Source organism: Lotus japonicus, chromosome 3, assembly GCF_012489685.1.
Source record: "Lotus japonicus ecotype B-129 chromosome 3, LjGifu_v1.2".
In the NCBI taxonomy this organism is placed as follows: Eukaryota; Viridiplantae; Streptophyta; class Magnoliopsida; order Fabales; family Fabaceae; genus Lotus; species Lotus japonicus.
Genome location: NC_080043.1, coordinates 40,184,393 through 40,206,837, shown reverse-complemented (window position 1 = coordinate 40,206,837; position 22,445 = coordinate 40,184,393). Strand labels below are relative to the sequence as shown.

The following is a 22,445-nucleotide window of genomic DNA, read 5'->3' as shown; positions in this document are numbered from 1 at the left end:
TAGACAGACCCTGGGAAAGAAGAAGCATTCTTATTCTTAGCCAAATAATCTGCAACCTTATTGCCAACACGGCGAACAAAAGTAACAGAAACAAAATTAAAATAAGTAGCTAAGATGCGACAATCCGCTAAAATAGTAGAAAAATAAGAAGCACCATCGGCAAAGTTTTTCCATCCGTTATAAAGCTGCAAACAATCCGTCTCGAAGCAAACCGTCCTAAAGCCAAACTCCCTCGCCATCGTCATGGCCCAACGCAATCCTTGAGCCTAAGCTAGCTTTGGTGAAAGCACCTGTACCATGTTGGAGGTTGCTGCAGCAAGAACCTCACCCTCATAATTACGGGCCATCATACCAAAGAAAGCTGCACCACCATTCTGGACCGAAGCATCAACATTAACCTTCACTGTTCCTTGCATTGGTCTCCGCCAAACTGAAGGAAGCACGGCAGCAGGCCTCCCTTGCGGTTGCATCACGGCGTCGGGTACTCCCATGAGGGCATAAGCACAATGAAGAAGACGCTCATCAGTAAGGGGCATGTCGTTGAAAACTGCATTGTTTCTAGCCTCCCAAAGCACATACAGCCAATTCTGAAGATGTGAAATCATCAGCTCCTCATCTAATTCAAGGATCATCACCACCAAGTCATGCAACGTTTGAAAACCGGCCACCCGAAGGGACATGGTAGAAGCAAACCAAGCAGACTGCACCACGGGACAAAGCATCAAAACATGGTCCGTCGTTACATCCTTCTTGCCACAAAACGGACACGCGATGTCCACGTTCACGCCACGGCTCCTCAAGTTTTTACGAACTGGCAGCAGCCCCTTGATCGCTCGCCATGCCATCTCCTTGCACCGTGGGAGAGCATCTGATTTCCAGAACCCGTTCCATAGTTGTGGCCTCAAACCAACTACTCGAGAGGAAGATGGAGCACATTCATTCCTATGAGAAAGAATGAAACAATACCTTGACTTTGAAGAATAGCCACCATTCACCATAAAGGGCCAAAATAAAGCATCCTCAGCTTGGAAAATAGGCAAAGGAACAGCCACAATGCGTTGAACTATCACTGGACAGAAAAGCATATGCAGGAGAGGTTTATTCCAACCGTTATTATCCTGCAAAATCAAATGAGAGACCATAGAAATATTCCATTCATCAGCTAAATCTTGCCTATAAATTACAGGCGAACCACCATGAAGCCATTTATCATTCCAAATATGGACACTCTTACCATTACCAATTCTCCAACACCCACCCTCCTAAAAAATCCAAGAAGAGCGTAAGATACTAGACCACGTATAGCTAGGTCTAAAACCTTTCTTTGCATGCCAAATACTGTAAGACCCAAGTTTTTAAGCTTGTGTCAAGTAAATAGTATCCTATTCACGATTAGGGTTGATGTATCGTGAAAGGAAACCTGAACTAGAGTTTACTAAATGAAATAAATGTATGAAGGAGAAAGTTCAGGAAAAGTCTGAGAATCGTACCGAAGTCGATAAAAGTTATAGCACGATTGTTATACGCTTAAACCTAGGTCAGAAACCCTAGTATATAGCTAGTTTTCACTTTTAGGCACGATGGAAGTTAATTCCAAAAATCTTCAGAGAAATGTTAGAACTTCTCTTTTTCCATATATCACAATCGTTTCGAGGCGAAACTCTAGAATCCACGAACGTCCGATTCCAATCATCGGAAGTTTGCCGAAACCAAATCCCTGGTATTTCAAAACCCTAGAATCAACCGACAATGAAGACTTTTTCTATTCAGAGCTTCAAATGAAGATTCTACACGCGTACACCCATTTCTCTTGATGATTTCAATCTTTCTTCAGAAGGAAGTTTTCCATTCCGACCTTCGATGCAAAAAGCAACTTATCGGGTAAAATAGTTTTACACCGACTATGCATTAGTTGCCAAAAATACAAGGAGACATCTTTATAGTTTTGGAATTCTTTTGCCAAAACGTATCTTAGAATTCACGGAGATTGATGCCGGAAAAATCAGATTCGCGAAACTTTCATTTTCCCGCGTTTTGCCCACCCCTATATATAGCCAAGAAAGGAAGAAAAATCACAAAAACTACCCATTTTCCCCACCCAAACCCGCGGCCAAGAAGAAGAAGAAGGAGGAAGAGTTTTTCTTCATTACTTGCTTGATCGTCGATCAATCAGTTGCTACTTCAAGGCTTCGAGGTATAGTCGCTAATCCTTACCTCTGATCGCTTTTTCCATAGCTTTTCTGTAGACTTTTCTGAGCTGATAGTTTATGGGTTTTTGCAAAACTATCCTGAATATTTCATTTCTGATTCTAAACCTCTTCCTTATGCGCCCAAGATCACTTCTGCCGGGTTAGATTTTCCGTTATGTCGCCGGAATTCCGCCGGAATCAATTTTAGCCTTAAATACCCATTTTTGGAGTTTTTAGAGTAAAGCTTCAACCTTTAGGCTAAAAACTATCGCCTTAGCTTAGTGCTAGTAGGATTAGTTGTCATAAACGTCGTTGGTGACGTCCCTGCAAAATTTGGTTTTTGGGATTTCAGTTTTGAAATTTCTAAGTTAAAAATCATGACCAAAATACCCCTGCGACAGTTTTTTATCCGATAATTTTTCCGAGTTCAGAATACTCTTAGTTACGGCTAATGAAAGCATAGGAACCAAGTTTGATCGAAGAAAAATCGAGCCCCACAATTGTGAATAGTGGCCGAGCCTATTAAGGGGGAGGAGGAAAATTTCCTTTTCCGAAAACTTGTCTTTCGCGCTAGATTATCGTACCTTAGAGTATAGATTACTTCGAGTAACCTTAGTAAGTATCGATAGCTTAGTTTCCGATAGATTCTGATAGTATTTCTGTGATTTTGTTTTAAAGGAACTTTTGAGGAATTTCCTGAGGAACAACACTTTGATTGTGAGGAAGAGTTGGAAGTTCACCCTGGAGAATCTACAGGTGAGGGCATCTCACTGAATCTCTAGTTAATGCTTAGGGTCGATGTTTTCGACATTGTTTACTGTTTATGCACTGGATTGTGTGTGATTGGAAAATGTTTTCTGAGGCTTCGGCTGACAATGTAGATGATTCATCTACTGAATGTTTTTGAGATTGACTTACATGCTATGTGCTATGTGGGTAATCTAGGATGTGTGGTGCATGCTTTATATGCTAAGTGCTAAGTGTTTATGATGAGATTTATTGATATATGACATGTTGTTGATTTTGATGATGTAAATATGCTTTGCACTGGAAACTGAGATTCTGAATGGTGAGCATAGCGGGCAGGTCATGCCGATTTTATTTTGAGAGTTTTGAGAAAGTTTGATAGGACGAATGAGATTCGGACCTTGTTATGGTGTTGTATGGATCGAGACATTCTCTGGTGTCATTTGGGGATTAGGAGATCCCGAGAACTGATAGGATTTGCGATAAGACTAAAAGGGTACTATTTTGTAAAGAAAACTCATAAGACATTAAACAACCTCTAAATCTTTAAGTAATGATAACAAACTCGAAAGGAAGCTTCGGATGCAAATCTTAGTTTCGGAAAACGAGAAGTGTCGTCGGATCCGAGTGTTGAGAAAATTGAGAGGCGTTGAGTATGTGTTGTTGTTGTGCTGTTGGAGCAGCGTTTGTTGTTGTGCTGTTGGAGCAGCGATGTGGTTGGGCTATCCTGGGGATAAGTCCGGGAAACCGTTAGTTTCCGAGAGTGTGATACTCTGTGCTCGTTGAGCAGTTGTGACCATCGGATTGAGATGAGTCGGATGATTTGGAGATCATCGTGGATTATGTGTTGTTGTGAAGAAGTGTCTTTTGTCGCAGAATCGACTTTACCTTAGGGTAAGCTTTTAGAGACTTTAATTTACCTAGAACACGTGGCGACGTGTCGAGTGAGGACGGAGACGTTGTTTGACTAATCATCCTGCATTCATGCAACATTAATGAGGTATTAACACAGGACGTACTCTGGACCTCGTCGGTTTCCAAAATGGTCATAAGACCCGGAATGCCGTGAAAGAGCGTTTGTAAACGTCTCTTGTAGCAGACCGAAATGGCAGACCTACGGGTTACGCTTGATCTGACTACCGTTGTTGTTGGAGTAAGAGGCACGCGGGCCGAAATGGTCCCACCGTGGCTGGTGCTAGGGCTGATCCGTTGATGTCCATCCGTTCCGGATTGCATATTGGCTGACTGGGTTAACCTGCATATCATTTCATGCAACATGCATACTGACTTAGTTGATGAGTGTGTTTGATATGTGATAATCTTACTTGGAACATGTTAAATGTTATTATTGTCGTTTATGTCTTTGTGGAATATGCAACCCTAGAATGTTATCTCTAGTTATAAGCCTAAGAGGCTATTTATTATCTGTACCTATTGGGTTTATTATCTACATAGTTCTTTGGAGTTGACCCTCGCGTCTTCTGTGTGTGTTTTGGCGGACAACGCCTTTTGTCAGATGTCCCTTGCGGACTGGTTTACTATGGTCCACCCTTCGGGGGGGATCAGGTATGAGATGATCGATCAGGACGACCCCGGGTCGTGGGTGGTTGACCCCGCGAGCCATCGAGCGACGTATTCGGGGCGTATCATGGAGGACCATGTGGATAGTGGAGGACTCTTGAGGTCAGGAGTGTTGAGGAGATGCTCTATCAGCTTCAACTTGCCACCGGGCGTTCACTGTGGACCAGGACTTGGAGGAGCACCGCCGCCACCGTCATCTTCAGAGGACGAGGATCCCTCAGAGGAGATTCCAGTGGGAGTGCCTTCGGCAGGGTCTAGTGCACCCACCGTTGCGATCATTGATGATCAGGGTTCGGGCCCTAAGCCCGTGAGTCCAGCATCGGAGAGCATTGCGGGTGCGAGGGGAGGTCGGATAGGGTTGGTAGACTTGGTCGTTCTGGATTCTGATTCAGACGACGATCATGCTGACACATAGTTTTGAGTGTTAGTGTGAGCTCCTCGAGTTAGGATTAGTGTAGGAGTAGAGTTTAGCTCTGACAGTCTTTGCTTCATTGGTTTCTTTAGGGGACAGGGTAGTTCCGCCTATAGCTTTTTGTGTGGTTTCCTTATGGGAATCACAGAGAGTTGGTTGGACTTAGGAGGTCTTATTTTCAGGCCATTGGGTCAGCTTATTCTTAGTTTTGAGGGATAGTGTTGCGGACACTTACCTTTATATTCGGTTTGTACATATTGCCTACGGGCGCTACTCTTCTATTACCGTCACTGGAGGTTTACTCGTGACGAGGTTGTTACTTACAGCGGGGGCTGTTTATATATTGTATATTAGTTCTGTTTATTGTTATTGTTGGGTTTTATTTATTTCAGTCTTGTCTTAGTTATTATCAAAAAAAAAAAATATTCACGTTTTTCCGCATTAAGTTTATTTTGGTTACTAAAGTGACGCCACCGAAATCGGGGTGTTACATTGTGGTATCAGAGCACGGTCGAGTCTTTCGGGAGTTGTTGGGGAATAGGTCTTCTGTGCTAGGTTGTGTGACTCTGCAAAGAGTGAAAATTGATTGTCTGCAAGCGATTTTTCGCTTAGAATTGATTGAAGTTATTGCTTAATCATATTGCATAGTATGCTAGATGCTATCTTGTGATGAGTACTAATTGTTTCTTTGACTAAGCATAGGATGTTATCCTAGTACCATGCTAACCTAGTATGCCTAACTCTTAAGAACCTAGATGTTATCCTAGGAATGGATTGGTTGTCCCGCTATCATTGTCTTTTGGACTGCAACCGAAAGAGAGTGGTATTTCCTGATTCGGATCTTTCCGAGTATCTATCTGCCAATCACATCAGCGTCGCTTTGAACGAGGGATCTCAGGAGTATTCTGTTTTGCTAAGCTTGGAGAGCAAAGGGAACCCAGAAGTTGGTAGTATTCCAGTGGTGAAAGAATTCAAGGATGTTTTTCCTGGCGATGTACCAGGATTGCCGCCTGTGCGCGACATTGAGTTTGCTATAGACATCGTACCGGGAACAGGGCCGATTTCGATTGCACCATATCGTATGGCACCTGCGGAGCTAGTGGAATTGAAGTCCCAACTAGAAAATCTTTTGTCGAAGGGATTTATCCGACCAAGCGTTTCACCTTGGGGAGCGCCAGTCTTATTGGTGAAGAAGAAGGACGGGAAATCGAGATTGTGTGTCGACTACCGACAACTGAACAAAGTAACCGTCAAGAATAGGTATCCGTTACCTAGAATTGATGATTTGATGGATCAACTGCGAGGAGCTGCGATATTCTCAAAGATCGATCTGAAGTCAGGTTATCATCAAATCAGAGTCAAGACTGAGGATATCCAGAAGACGGCATTCAGAACCCGTTATGGACACTATGAGTACTTAGTGATGCCATTTGGGGTGACGAACGCACCTGCCATATTCATGGACTACATGAACAGGACTTTCCATACATTCTTGGATCGTTTCGTCGTGGTGTTTATCGACGATATTCTGATTTACTCAAAGAATGGTGAGGATCTTGAGGGGCACTTGCGACAAGTTTTACAAGTGCTGAGGGAGAAGGAGTTGTATGCCAATCCTTCTAAGTGCGAATTTTGGCTCGAAGAGGTAAAATTCTTAGGCCATGTGATCTCTAAGGAGGGTATAGCTGTGGACCCAGCAAAGGTAGAGACCGTATTGTCATGAGAACGGCAAAAGACAGTGACTGAGATCAGGAGTTTCGTTGGTTTTGCGGGATATTATCGTCGTTTCATCGAGAATTTCGCCAAGATTGTTGGACCTTTGACTCAACTCACGAGGAAGGATCAATCTTTCGCATGGACTGAGGCGTGCGAAACTAGTTTTCAGACGATGAAGGAACGTTTGACGACGTCCCCTGTACTCGTTCTACCGCAACCGGAGGAACCTTATGAGGTATACTGTGATGCTTCGCATCAAGGTTTGGGATGTGTGCTGATGCAACATCGGAAGGTGGTTGCTTATGCTTCAAGACAACTGAAGGTTCATGAGAAGAATTATCCAACTCATGACTTGGAACTAGCTGCCATCGTATTTGCGCTGAAGATTTGGAGACATCACTTATATGGATGCAATTTCACCATATTCAGTGATCATAAGAGCTTGAAGTACTTGTTCGAGCAGAAGGAGCTGAACATGAGACAGTGTCGGTGGATGGAATTTCTCAAAGATTACGAGTTCACTCTGCAATATCATCCTGGAAAGGCGAACGTTGTTGCTGATGCCTTGAGCAGGAAGATGCACATCTCGTCGATGATGGTTAAAGAGCTGCAACTACTGGAGCAATTTCGAGATTTGAGCTTGGATGTGAGATTATCCGAAGGAGAGCTGAAGTTCGGGATGATCAGGATTACCAATGGATTGATGGAAGAAATCCGAGACCAACAGTTACAAGATGAGTGTCTGCTCGGGAAAAGGAATTTGGTAAGTCAAGGTAAAGACCCAGAATTCAAGGTAGGAAGTGACAACATCCTACGGTGCAAGGATAGGGTTTGTGTGCCTAACAACCCTGACTTGAGAAGATTGATTATGGATGAAGGTCACAAGAGCAAGTTAAGCATTCATCCTGGAATGAAGAAGATGTACCAAGACTTGAAGATGAATTTTTGGTGGCCAGGAATGAAAAGACAAGTGGCGGAGTATGTAGCTGCATGTTTGACGTGTCAGAAGGCAAAGGTGGAACATCAGAAGTCTTCAGGTATGCTACAAAGCTTGGATGTGCCAGAATGGAAATGGGATAGCATATCGATGGATTTCGTCGTGGCTTTGCCAAGAACTCAGAAGGGATACGATTCTATTTGGGTAATCGTGGATCGACTGACTAAGTCGGCTCATTTCGTACCTGTGAGGACTACGTACAACGTGGAGAAACTATCTGAGATATATATATCCGAGATTGTACGACTTCATGGTGTGCCGACAAGTATTGTTTCCGATCGAGACCCGAAGTTTACATCACATTTTTGGAGAGCTCTTCAAGAGGCTTTGGGAACGAGGTTGAGACTAAGTTCTGCTTATCATCCGCAGACTGATGGACAGACTGAGAGAACAATCCAGTCGTTGGAGGATTTGCTACGCGCTTGCGTATTAGACAACAAGGGCAGTTGGGATAACTTGTTGCCATTGATTGAGTTCACACACAACAACAGTTTTCATACGAGCATTGGTATGGCACCGTATGAGGCTTTGTATGGCCGCAAGTGTAGGACACCTTTGTGTTGGTACCAAAACGGAGAAAATCTGTTAGTAGGACCGGAACTTCTGCAACAGACGACTGAGAAGATCAAGCAGATCAGGGAAAAGATGAAGACTTCTCAGAGTAGACAGAAGAGTTATGCAGATCAAAGGCGCAGAACTCTGGAATTCGAAGAGGGAGATCATGTATTTCTGCGAGTGACTCAGACTACGAGAGTTGGTCGAGCAATCAAGTCAAAGAAGCTTACGCCCAAGTTCATTGGACCGTATCAGATCACTCGTCGGATAGGACCAGTCGCTTATCAGATTGCACTACCTCCATTTCTATCAAACATTCATGATGTATTCCACGTGTCACAACTGAGGAAATATATTGCGGATCCGACACATGTTATCGAGCTGGATGACATTGAGTTGAAGGATGATCTGTCTTTCGAGACACCGCCAATTAGCATTGGTGACACCGGGATAAAACAGTTGAGAGGGAAAGAGATCGAGTTAGTGAAGGTCATATGGAACAAAGACACCGGTGATGCGACATGGGAGCTGAAGGAGAAGATTCAAGAACAGTATCCAGAGCTATTTACTAACCCTTAAGTTTCGAGGTCGAAACTTTCTTTTTGGAGGGTAGTAATGTAAGACCCAAGTTTTTAAGCTTGTGTCAAGTAAATAGTATCCTATTCACGATTAGGGTTGATGTATCGTGAAAGGAAACCTGAACTAGAGTTTACTAAATGAAATAAATGTATGAAGGAGAAAGTTCAGGAAAAGTCTGAGAATCGTACCGAAGTCGATAAAAGTTATAGCACGATTGTTATACGCTTAAACCTAGGTCAGAAACCCTAGTATATAGCTAGTTTTCACTTTTAGGCACGATGGAAGTTAATTCCAAAAATCTTCAGAGAAATGTTAGAACTTCTCTTTTTCCATATATCACAATCGTTTCGAGGCGAAACTCTAGAATCCACGAACGTCCGATTCCAATCATCGGAAGTTTGCCGAAACCGAATCCCTGGTATTTCAAAACCCTAGAATCAACCGACAATGAAGACTTTTTCTATTCAGAGCTTCAAATGAAGATTCTACACGCGTACACCCATTTCTCTTGATGATTTCAATCTTTCTTCAGAAGGAAGTTTTCCATTCCGACCTTCGATGCAAAAAGCAACTTATCGGGTAAAATAGTTTTACACCGACTATGCATTAGTTGCCAAAAATACAAGGAGACATCTTTATAGTTTTGGAATTCTTTTGCCAAAACGTATCTTAGAATTCACGGAGATTGACGCCGGAAAAATCAGATTCGCGAAACTTTCATTTTCCCGCGTTTTGCCCACCCCTATATATAGCCAAGAAAGGAAGAAAAATCACAAAAACTACCCATTTTCCCCACCCAAACCCGCGGCCAAGAAGAAGAAGAAGGAGGAAGAGTTTTTCTTCATTACTTGCTTGATCGTCGATCAATCAGTTGCTACTTCAAGGCTTCGAGGTATAGTCGTTAATCCTTACCTCTGATCGCTTTTTCCATAGCTTTTCTGTAGACTTTTCTGAGCTGATAGTTTATGGGTTTTTGCAAAACTATCCTGAATATTTCATTTCTGATTCTAAACCTCTTCCTTATGCGCCCAAGATCACTTCTGCCGGGTTAGATTTTCCGTTATGTCGCCGGAATTCCGCCGGAATCAATTTTAGCCTTAAATACCCATTTTTGGAGTTTTTAGAGTAAAGCTTCAACCTTTAGGCTAAAAACTATCGCCTTAGCTTAGTGCTAGTAGGATTAGTTGTCATAAACGTCGTTGGTGACGTCCCTGCAAAATTTGGTTTTTGGGATTTTAGTTTTGAAATTTCTAAGTTAAAAATCATGACCAAAATACCCCTGCGACAGTTTTTGATCCGATAATTTTTCCGAGTTCAGAATACTCTTAGTTACGGCTAATGAAAGCATAGGAACCAAGTTTGATCGAAGAAAAATCGAGCCCCACAATTGTGAATAGTGGCCGAGCCTATTAAGGGGGAGGAGGAAAATTTCCTTTTCCGAAAACTTGTCTTTCGCGCTAGATTATCGTACCTTAGAGTATAGATTACTTCGAGTAACCTTAGTAAGTATCGATAGCTTAGTTTCCGATAGATTCTGATAGTATTTCTGTGATTTTGTTTTAAAGGAACTTTTGAGGAATTTCCTGAGGAACAACACTTTGATTGTGAGGAAGAGTTGGAAGTTCACCCTGGAGAATCTACAGGTGAGGGCATCTCACTGAATCTCTAGTTAATGCTTAGGGTCGATGTTTTCGACATTGTTTACTGTTTATGCACTGGATTGTGTGTGATTGGAAAATGTTTTCTGAGGCTTCGTCTGACAATGTAGATGATTCATCTACTGAATGTTTTTGAGATTGACTTACATGCTATGTGCTATGTGGGTAATCTAGGATGTGTGGTGCATGCTTTATATGCTAAGTGCTAAGTGTTTATGATGAGATTTATTGATATATGACATGTTGTTGATTTTGATGATGTAAATATGCTTTGCACTGGAAACTGAGATTCTGAATGGTGAGCATAGCGGGCAGGTCATGCCGATTTTATTTTGAGAGTTTTGAGAAAGTTTGATAGGACGAATGAGATTCGGACCTTGTTATGGTGTTGTATGGATCGAGACATTCTCTGGTGTCATTTGGGGATTAGGAGATCCCGAGAACTGATAGGATTTGCGATAAGACTAAAAGGGTACTATTTTGTAAAGAAAACTCATAAGACATTAAACAACCTCTAAATCTTTAAGTAATGATAACAAACTCGAAAGGAAGCTTCGGATGCAAATCTTAGTTTCGGAAAACGAGAAGTGTCGTCGGATCCGAGTGTTGAGAAAATTGAGAGGCGTTGAGTATGTGTTGTTGTTGTGCTGTTGGAGCAGCGTTTGTTGTTGTGCTGTTGGAGCAGCGATGTGGTTGGGCTATCCTGGGGATAAGTCCGGGAAACCGTTAGTTTCCGAGAGTGTGATACTCTGTGCTCGTTGAGCAGTTGTGACCATCGGATTGAGATGAGTCGGATGATTTGGAGATCATCGTGGATTATGTGTTGTTGTGAAGAAGTGTCTTTTGTCGCAGAATCGACTTTACCTTAGGGTAAGCTTTTAGAGACTTTAATTTACCTAGAACACGTGGCGACGTGTCGAGTGAGGACGGAGACGTTGTTTGACTAATCATCCTGCATTCATGCAACATTAATGAGGTATTAACACAGGACGTACTCTGGACCTCGTCGGTTTCCAAAATGGTCATAAGACCCGGAATGCCGTGAAAGAGCGTTTGTAAACGTCTCTTGTAGCAGACCGAAATTGCAGACCTACGGGTTACGGCTGATCTGACTACCGTTGTTGTTGGAGTAAGAGGCACGCGGGCCGAAATGGTCCCACCGTGGCTGGTTCTAGGGCTGATCCGTTGATGTCCATCCGTTCCGGATTGCATATTGGCTGACTGGGTTAACCTGCATATCATTTCATGCAACATGCATACTGACTTAGTTGATGAGTGTGTTTGATATGTGATAATCTTACTTGGAACATGTTAAATGTTATTATTGTCGTTTATGTCTTTGTGGAATATGCAACCCTAGGATGTTATCTCTAGTTATAAGCCTAAGAGGCTATTTATTATCTGTACCTATTGGGTTTATTATCTACATAGTTCTTTGGAGTTGACCCTCGCGTCTTCTGTGTGTGTTTTGGCGGACAACGCCTTTTGTCAGATGTCCCTTGCGGACTGGTTTACTATGGTCCACCCTTCGGGGGGGATCAGGTATGAGATGATCGATCAGGACGACCCCGGGTCGTGGGTGGTTGACCCCGCGAGCCATCGAGCGACGTATTCGGGGCGTATCATGGAGGACCATGTGGATAGTGGAGGACTCTTGAGGTCAGGAGTGTTGAGGAGATGCTCTATCAGCTTCAACTTGCCACCGGGCGTTCACTGTGGACCAGGACTTGGAGGAGCACCGCCGCCACCGTCATCTTCAGAGGACGAGGATCCCTCAGAGGAGATTCCAGTGGGAGTGCCTTCGGCAGGGTCTAGTGCACCCACCGTTGCGATCATTGATGATCAGGGTTCGGGCCCTAAGCCCGTGAGTCCAGCATCGGAGAGCATTGCGGGTGCGAGGGGAGGTCGGATAGGGTTGGTAGACTTGGTCGTTCTGGATTCTGATTCAGACGACGATCATGCTGACACATAGTTTTGAGTGTTAGTGTGAGCTCCTCGAGTTAGGATTAGTGTAGGAGTAGAGTTTAGCTCTGACAGTCTTTGCTTCATTGGTTTCTTTAGGGGACAGGGTAGTTCCGCCTATAGCTTTTTGTGTGGTTTCCTTATGGGAATCACAGAGAGTTGGTTGGACTTAGGAGGTCTTATTTTCAGGCCATTGGGTCAGCTTATTCTTAGTTTTGAGGGATAGTGTTGCGGACACTTACCTTTATATTCGGTTTGTACATATTGCCTACGGGCGCTACTCTTCTATTACCGTCACTGGAGGTTTACTCGTGACGAGGTTGTTACTTACAGCGGGGGCTGTTTATATATTGTATATTAGTTCTGTTTATTGTTATTGTTGGGTTTTATTTATTTCAGTCTTGTCTTAGTTATTATCAAAAAAAAAAAATATTCACGTTTTTCCGCATTAAGTTTATTTTGGTTACTAAAGTGACGCCACCGAAATCGGGGTGTTACATTGTGGTATCAGAGCACGGTCGAGTCTTTCGGGAGTTGTTGGGGAATAGGTCTTCTGTGCTAGGTTGTGTGACTCTGCAAAGAGTGAAAATTGATTGTCTGCAAGCGATTTTTCGCTTAGAATTGATTGAAGTTATTGCTTAATCATATTGCATAGTATGCTAGATGCTATCTTGTGATGAGTACTAATTGTTTCTTTGACTAAGCATAGGATGTTATCCTAGTACCATGCTAACCTAGTATGCCTAACTCTTAAGAACCTAGATGTTATCCTAGGAATGGATTGGTTGTCCCGCTATCATTGTCTTTTGGACTGCAACCGAAAGAGAGTGGTATTTCCTGATTCGGATCTTTCCGAGTATCTATCTGCCAATCACATCAGCGTCGCTTTGAACGAGGGATCTCAGGAGTATTCTGTTTTGCTAAGCTTGGAGAGCAAAGGGAACCCAGAAGTTGGTAGTATTCCAGTGGTGAAAGAATTCAAGGATGTTTTTCCTGGCGATGTACCTGGATTGCCGCCTGTGCGCGACATTGAGTTTGCTATAGACATCGTACCGGGAACAGGGCCGATTTCGATTGCACCATATCGTATGGCACCTGCGGAGCTAGTGGAATTGAAGTCCCAACTAGAAAATCTTTTGTCGAAGGGATTTATCCGACCAAGCGTTTCACCTTGGGGAGCGCCAGTCTTATTGGTGAAGAAGAAGGACGGGAAATCGAGATTGTGTGTCGACTACCGACAACTGAACAAAGTAACCGTCAAGAATAGGTATCCGTTACCTAGAATTGATGATTTGATGGATCAACTGCGAGGAGCTGCGATATTCTCAAAGATCGATCTGAAGTCGGGTTATCATCAAATCAGAGTCAAGACTGAGGATATCCAGAAGACGGCATTCAGAACCCGTTATGGACACTATGAGTACTTAGTGATGCCATTTGGGGTGACGAACGCACCTGCCATATTCATGGACTACATGAACAGGACTTTCCATACATTCTTGGATCGTTTCGTCGTGGTGTTTATCGACGATATTCTGATTTACTCAAAGAATGGTGAGGATCTTGAGGGGCACTTGCGACAAGTTTTACAAGTGCTGAGGGAGAAGGAGTTGTATGCCAATCCTTCTAAGTGCGAATTTTGGCTCGAAGAGGTAAAATTCTTAGGCCATGTGATCTCTAAGGAGGGTATAGCTGTGGACCCAGCAAAGGTAGAGACCGTATTGTCATGAGAACGGCAAAAGACAGTGACTGAGATCAGGAGTTTCGTTGGTTTGGCGGGATATTATCGTCGTTTCATCGAGAATTTCGCCAAGATTGTTGGACCTTTGACTCAACTCACGAGGAAGGATCAATCTTTCGCATGGACTGAGGCGTGCGAAACTAGTTTTCAGACGATGAAGGAACGTTTGACGACGTCCCCTGTACTCGTTCTACCGCAACCGGAGGAACCTTATGAGGTATACTGTGATGCTTCGCATCAAGGTTTGGGATGTGTGCTGATGCAACATCGGAAGGTGGTTGCTTATGCTTCAAGACAACTGAAGGTTCATGAGAAGAATTATCCAACTCATGACTTGGAACTAGCTGCCATCGTATTTGCGCTGAAGATTTGGAGACATCACTTATATGGATGCAATTTCACCATATTCAGTGATCATAAGAGCTTGAAGTACTTGTTCGAGCAGAAGGAGCTGAACATGAGACAGTGTCGGTGGATGGAATTTCTCAAAGATTACGAGTTCACTCTGCAATATCATCCTGGAAAGGCGAACGTTGTTGCTGATGCCTTGAGCAGGAAGATGCACATCTCGTCGATGATGGTTAAAGAGCTGCAACTACTGGAGCAATTTCGAGATTTGAGCTTGGATGTGAGATTATCCGAAGGAGAGCTGAAGTTCGGGATGATCAGGATTACCAATGGATTGATGGAAGAAATCCGAGACCAACAGTTACAAGATGAGTGTCTGCTCGGGAAAAGGAATTTGGTAAGTCAAGGTAAAGACCCAGAATTCAAGGTAGGAAGTGACAACATCCTACGGTGCAAGGATAGGGTTTGTGTGCCTAACAACCCTGACTTGAGAAGATTGATTATGGATGAAGGTCACAAGAGCAAGTTAAGCATTCATCCTGGAATGAAGAAGATGTACCAAGACTTGAAGATGAATTTTTGGTGGCCAGGAATGAAAAGACAAGTGGCGGAGTATGTAGCTGCATGTTTGACGTGTCAGAAGGCAAAGGTGGAACATCAGAAGTCTTCAGGTATGCTACAAAGCTTGGATGTGCCAGAATGGAAATGGGATAGCATATCGATGGATTTCGTCGTGGCTTTGCCAAGAACTCAGAAGGGATACGATTCTATTTGGGTAATCGTGGATCGACTGACTAAGTCGGCTCATTTCGTACCTGTGAGGACTACGTACAACGTGGAGAAACTATCTGAGATATATATATCCGAGATTGTACGACTTCATGGTGTGCCGACAAGTATTGTTTCCGATCGAGACCCGAAGTTTACATCACATTTTTGGAGAGCTCTTCAAGAGGCTTTGGGAACGAGGTTGAGACTAAGTTCTGCTTATCATCCGCAGACTGATGGACAGACTGAGAGAACAATCCAGTCGTTGGAGGATTTGCTACGCGCTTGCGTATTAGACAACAAGGGCAGTTGGGATAACTTGTTGCCATTGATTGAGTTCACACACAACAACAGTTTTCATACGAGCATTGGTATGGCACCGTATGAGGCTTTGTATGGCCGCAAGTGTAGGACACCTTTGTGTTGGTACCAAAACGGAGAAAATCTGTTAGTAGGACCGGAACTTCTGCAACAGACGACTGAGAAGATCAAGCAGATCAGGGAAAAGATGAAGACTTCTCAGAGTAGACAGAAGAGTTATGCAGATCAAAGGCGCAGAACTCTGGAATTCGAAGAGGGAGATCATGTATTTCTGCGAGTGACTCAGACTACGAGAGTTGGTCGAGCAATCAAGTCAAAGAAGCTTACGCCCAAGTTCATTGGACCGTATCAGATCACTCGTCGGATAGGACCAGTCGCTTATCAGATTGCACTACCTCCATTTCTATCAAACATTCATGATGTATTCCACGTGTCACAACTGAGGAAATATATTGCGGATCCGACACATGTTATCGAGCTGGATGACATTGAGTTGAAGGATGATCTGTCTTTCGAGACACCGCCAATTAGCATTGGTGACACCGGGATAAAACAGTTGAGAGGGAAAGAGATCGAGTTAGTGAAGGTCATATGGAACAAAGACACCGGTGATGCGACATGGGAGCTGAAGGAGAAGATTCAAGAACAGTATCCAGAGCTATTTACTAACCCTTAAGTTTCGAGGTCGAAACTTTCTTTTTGGAGGGTAGTAATGTAAGACCCAAGTTTTTAAGCTTGTGTCAAGTAAATAGTATCCTATTCACGATTAGGGTTGATGTATCGTGAAAGGAAACCTGAACTAGAGTTTACTAAATGAAATAAATGTATGAAGGAGAAAGTTCAGGAAAAGTCTGAGAATCGTACCGAAGTCGATAAAAGTTATAGCACGATTGTTATACGCTTAAACCTAGGTCAGAAACCCTAGTATATAGCTAGTTTTCACTTTTAGGCACGATGGAAGTTAATTCCAAAAATCTTCAGAGAAATGTTAGAACTTCTCTTTTTCCATATATCACAATCGTTTCGAGGCGAAACTCTAGAATCCACGAACGTCCGATTCCAATCATCGGAAGTTTGCCGAAACCGAATCCCTGGTATTTCAAAACCCTAGAATCAACCGACAATGAAGACTTTTTCTATTCAGAGCTTCAAATGAAGATTCTACACGCGTACACCCATTTCTCTTGATGATTTCAATCTTTCTTCAGAAGGAAGTTTTCCATTCCGACCTTCGATGCAAAAAGCAACTTATCGGGTAAAATAGTTTTACACCGACTATGCATTAGTTGCCAAAAATACAAGGAGACATCTTTATAGTTTTGGAATTCTTTTGCCAAAACGTATCTTAGAATTCACGGAGATTGACGCCGGAAAAATCAGATTCGCGAAACTTTCATTTTCCCGCGTTTTGCCCACCCCTATATATAGCCAAGAAAGGAAGAAAAATCACAAAAACTACCCATTTTCCCCACCCAAACCCGCGGCCAAGAAGAAGAAGAAGGAGGAAGAGTTTTTCTTCATTACTTGCTTGATCGTCGATCAATCAGTTGCTACTTCAAGGCTTCGAGGTATAGTCGTTAATCCTTACCTCTGATCGCTTTTTCCATAGCTTTTCTGTAGACTTTTCTGAGCTGATAGTTTATGGGTTTTTGCAAAACTATCCTGAATATTTCATTTCTGATTCTAAACCTCTTCCTTATGCGCCCAAGATCACTTCTGCCGGGTTAGATTTTCCGTTATGTCGCCGGAATTCCGCCGGAATCAATTTTAGCCTTAAATACCCATTTTTGGAGTTTTTAGAGTAAAGCTTCAACCTTTAGGCTAAAAACTATCGCCTTAGCTTAGTGCTAGTAGGATTAGTTGTCATAAACGTCGTTGGTGACGTCCCTGCAAAATTTGGTTTTTGGGATTTTAGTTTTGAAATTTCTAAGTTAAAAATCATGACCAAAATACCCCTGCGACAGTTTTTGATCCGATAATTTTTCCGAGTTCAGAATACTCTTAGTTACGGCTAATGAAAGCATAGGAACCAAGTTTGATCGAAGAAAAATCGAGCCCCACAATTGTGAATAGTGGCCGAGCCTATTAAGGGGGAGGAGGAAAATTTCCTTTTCCGAAAACTTGTCTTTCGCGCTAGATTATCGTACCTTAGAGTATAGATTACTTCGAGTAACCTTAGTAAGTATCGATAGCTTAGTTTCCGATAGATTCTGATAGTATTTCTGTGATTTTGTTTTAAAGGAACTTTTGAGGAATTTCCTGAGGAACAACACTTTGATTGTGAGGAAGAGTTGGAAGTTCACCCTGGAGAATCTACAGGTGAGGGCATCTCACTGAATCTCTAGTTAATGCTTAGGGTCGATGTTTTCGACATTGTTTTACTGTTTATGCACTGGATTGTGTGTGATTGGAAAATGTTTTCTGAGGCTTCGTCTGACAATGTAGATGATTCATCTACTGAATGTTTTTGAGATTGACTTACATGCTATGTGCTATGTGGGTAATCTAGGATGTGTGGTGCATGCTTTATATGCTAAGTGCTAAGTGTTTATGATGAGATTTATTGATATATGACATGTTGTTGATTTTGATGATGTAAATATGCTTTGCACTGGAAACTGAGATTCTGAATGGTGAGCATAGCGGGCAGGTCATGCCGATTTTATTTTGAGAGTTTTGAGAAAGTTTGATAGGACGAATGAGATTCGGACCTTGTTATGGTGTTGTATGGATCGAGACATTCTCTGGTGTCATTTGGGGATTAGGAGATCCCGAGAACTGATAGGATTTGCGATAAGACTAAAAGGGTACTATTTTGTAAAGAAAACTCATAAGACATTAAACAACCTCTAAATCTTTAAGTAATGATAACAAACTCGAAAGGAAGCTTCGGATGCAAATCTTAGTTTCGGAAAACGAGAAGTGTCGTCGGATCCGAGTGTTGAGAAAATTGAGAGGCGTTGAGTATGTGTTGTTGTTGTGCTGTTGGAGCAGCGTTTGTTGTTGTGCTGTTGGAGCAGCGATGTGGTTGGGCTATCCTGGGGATAAGTCCGGGAAACCGTTAGTTTCCGAGAGTGTGATACTCTGTGCTCGTTGAGCAGTTGTGACCATCGGATTGAGATGAGTCGGATGATTTGGAGATCATCGTGGATTATGTGTTGTTGTGAAGAAGTGTCTTTTGTCGCAGAATCGAGGAGCACCGCTGTCTTAGTTGATGAGTGTGTTTGATATGTGATAATCTTACTTGGAACATGTTAAATGTTATTATTGTCGTTTATGTCTTTGTGGAATATGCAACCCTAGGATGTTATCTCTAGTTATAAGCCTAAGAGGCTATTTATTATCTGTACCTATTGGGTTTATTATCTACATAGTTCTTTGGAGTTGACCCTCGCGTCTTCTGTGTGTGTTTTGGCGGACAACGCCTTTTGTCAGATGTCCCTTGCGGACTGGTTTACTATGGTCCACCCTTCGGGGGGGATCAGGTATGAGATGATCGATCAAGACGACCCCGGGTCGTGGGTGGTTGACCCCGCGAGCCATCGAGCGACGTATTCGGGGCGTATCATGGAGGACCATGTGGATAGTGGAGGACTCTTGAGGTCAGGAGTGTTGAGGAGATGCTCTATCAGCTTCAACTTGCCACCGGGCGTTCACTGTGGACCAGGACTTGGAGGAGCACCGCCGCCACCGTCATCTTCAGAGGACGAGGATCCCTCAGAGGAGATTCCAGTGGGAGTGCCTTCGGCAGGGTCTAGTGCACCCACCGTTACGATCATTGATGATCAGGGTTCGGGCCCTAAGCCCGTGAGTCCAGCATCGGAGAGCATTGCGGGTGCGAGGGGAGGTCGGATAGGGTTGGTAGACTTGGTCGTTCTGGATTCTGATTCAGACGACGATCATGCTGACACATAGTTTTGAGTGTTAGTGTGAGCTCCTCGAGTTAGGATTAGTGTAGGAATAGAGTTTAGCTCTGACAGTCTTTGCTTCATTGGTTTCTTTAGGGGACAGGGTAGTTCCGCCTATAGCTTTTTGTGTGGTTTCCTTATGGGAATCACAGAGAGTTGGTTGGACTTAGGAGGTCTTATTTTCAGGCCATTGGGTCAGCTTATTCTCAGTTTTGAGGGATAGTGTTGCGGACACTTACCTTTATATTCGGTTTGTACATATTGCCTACGGGCGCTACTCTTCTATTACCGTCACTGGAGGTTTACTCGTGACGAGGTTGTTACTTACAGCGGGGGCTGTTTATATATTGTATATTAGTTCTGTTTATTGTTATTGTTGGGTTTTATTTATTTCAGTCTTGTCTTAGTTATTATCAAAAAAAAAAATATTCACGTTTTTCCGCATTAAGTTTATTTTGGTTACTAAAGTGACGCCACCGAAATCGGGGTGTTACAAATACTACCTCTTGGAAAATACACAACTTTGAACACTTGAGCCAACAAAGTATCCGGCCTAGAATAAATTCTCCACCAGTTCTTGGCCACAAGAGAGGTATTGAAAGCTTTGAAATCACAGAACCCCAATCCTCCCTCAAATATGTGGCGACACAAATTACTCCATTTAGTCCAGTGAAGGCCTTTATGGGAAGCATCCCCACCCAAGAAAAAATTTGCAATCATCCCATCTATCTCTGCACAAAGTTTATCCGGCAGAATAAAGCAAGACATCACGTAAGATGGGATTGCCTTGGCCCCTGATTTGATCATAACCTCCCTCCCTGCCCTCGAAAAGGAATTTCTCCTTCCAACCCTTAAGCTTTTTCCAAACTCTCTCCTTGACAAAACTAAATATTTGCGCCTTTGACTTACCAAAAATGGTAGGAAGACTCAAATACTTATCAAAACTCTCTACTGCCTTTACATTCAACATCTGTTTAAGCTCATGGAAACTATTCTCAGGCACGTTGCGGCTCACGGAGAGCATTGATTTGTCAAGATTAATAACCTGTCCAGAAGCCCTCTCATGGGTCGCCAGGATGTCAGAAATACATCCTGCTTCCTCCTTAGAAGCTCTGTAAACAGGATACTATCGTCTGCAAAAAGCAAATGAGATATAACAGGAGCCTTTTGGGCTATCTTTATACCATTCAAAGAAGATGCAAAAATTTCCTTCTGAATCAAAGCAGAGAAAACATCACCGCAGATAATAAAAAGATAAGGGGATAGTGGGTCGCTCTGTCGCAAACCTCTATGAGGTTGGAAAGCTGGTTGAGGATTGCCATTCAACACCACTGAAAAATTCACCGATGATACACAGTTCATAATGAGACTCACCCAATTGCTTGGGAAGCTCATACTCGTCAAAACACTACTAAAAAAGGACCATTCAACTCGGTCATAAGCTTTTGACCTTAGGAATTAAAACCAAAACAGTGCTGTTAATATTATCTGGTAACACGGAACCATTAAGGACCTGGAGACATAAATGCACAACCTCATCCCCAATAATACTCCAATGCCTCTGATAAAAGAGCTGAGAAACCATCTGGACAAGTAGCCTTCGTCGGGTGCATCTGGAATAAAGCATCCTCCACCTCCTCCTTAGTAAAGGGATCGGCCAGCACCTCCAAGTGAGCCTGGGACACACGGTTAGCCACTAGAGAAGTGGCTTCCTGGACCCCCGAGGGGGAAGAGCTTGTAAAGAGCTCAGAAAAATAAGCCACCAGCACACGGGCAATGTTAGGATCATCCACAAACTCACGACCTTTGTCATCTTTAATTTTTTCAATCATATTTCGTTTTCGCCGTTGTGTCGCCTTTTGCTGAAAATGTAACACCCCGATTTCGGTGGCGTCACTTTAGTAACCAAAAGAAACTTAATGCGGAAAAACGTGAATTATAATTTTTTTTTTTGATAATAGAACCAAAGACTGGAAGAAATAAACTCCCAACAAAAGATAACAGAACTAATGTATAATATAAATACAGCCCCCGCTGTAAGTAGCAAACCACGTCACGAGTAAACCTCCAGTGACGGAAAGTAGTTGAAAGTAACGCCCGTAGGCAAATGTAAAATCCAAAAGGAAGGTCAAGTGTTCGCAACACTATCCCTCAAAAATGAGAATAAGTTAGCCCAAACGGTCCGAAAGAATACCTCCTAAGTCCAACCAACTTTCTGTGATTCCCGTAAAGAAACCACACAAAAAGCTATAGGCGGGAAACTACCCTGTCCCCAAAGAAAATGATGACGGTCAGAGCTAAAACTCTACTCCTACACTAATTCTATCTCGAGGAGCTCACACCAGCACTCAAACCTACGTGCTAGCATGATCGTCGTCCGAATCTGAATTCAGAACGACCTAGTCTATGTACACCATCCGTCCTCCTCTCGCTACCGCGATGCGCTCCGATTCCAGCATCTCAACCCTAGTCCCCCCCGAAGGGTGAACCATCGTGAACCAGCCCGCCAAAGACATCTGACAAAGGGCGTAGTCCGCCAAAGCACACACAGAAGACGCGAGGGTCAACTCCAAAGAATTATGTAAATAATACCACCAATAGATATAGATAAGAGAATAGCCACTTAGGCTTATAGCTAGGGATAACATCCTAGGGTTGTATATTTCACAATGAATATAAACGCAGTAATAATAGATAGCATGCATCAAATAGGATTAACAATTATCAATCACACTCAACAACTAAGTCAGTATGCATGTTGCATGAAATGCAAATGACGGTTAACCCAGTTAACCACATGCATTCCGGAAACGGATGGACATCAAACGGATCAGCCCTAACACCAGCCACGGTGGGACCATTTCGGCCCGCGTGCCTCTTACACCACACAAGGTAGCCAGATCAGCAGTAAACCCGAAGGTCTGCCATTCCGGTCTGCTACAAGAGACATCTACAGACGCTCT

General features: G+C 43.1%; 1 protein-coding gene across 1 annotated transcript; it reads right to left on the bottom strand.

Annotated features, from left to right (window-relative positions):
- Window positions 1–266: 266 nt before the first annotated feature.
- On the bottom strand, window positions 267–21,314 carry LOC130744137 (uncharacterized). Its single transcript, XM_057596327.1, has 5 exons — window positions 21,034–21,314; window positions 20,392–20,594; window positions 19,986–20,213; window positions 1,235–1,338; window positions 267–1,118 (listed from the first exon to the last, which is right to left on the bottom strand). The coding sequence occupies exons 1-5, from the start codon at window positions 21,312–21,314 to the stop codon at window positions 267–269; spliced, it is 1,668 nt and encodes a 555-aa protein (XP_057452310.1).
- Window positions 21,315–22,445: the final 1,131 nt, after the last annotated feature.

Coding starts and splice junctions, on each gene's coding strand:
- LOC130744137 (XM_057596327.1), bottom strand. CDS start 21,314: ATGATTGAAAAAATTAAAGATGACAAAGGTCGTGAGTTTGTGGATGAT. Junction 20,214..20,391: donor GAGTCTTCCTACCATTTTTG/GTAAGTCAAAGG, acceptor AACTTTGTGCAG/AGATAGATGGGATGATTGCA. Junction 1,119..1,234: donor GTGTTGGAGAATTGGTAATG/GTAAGAGTGTCC, acceptor TTGATTTTGCAG/GATAATAACGGTTGGAATAA.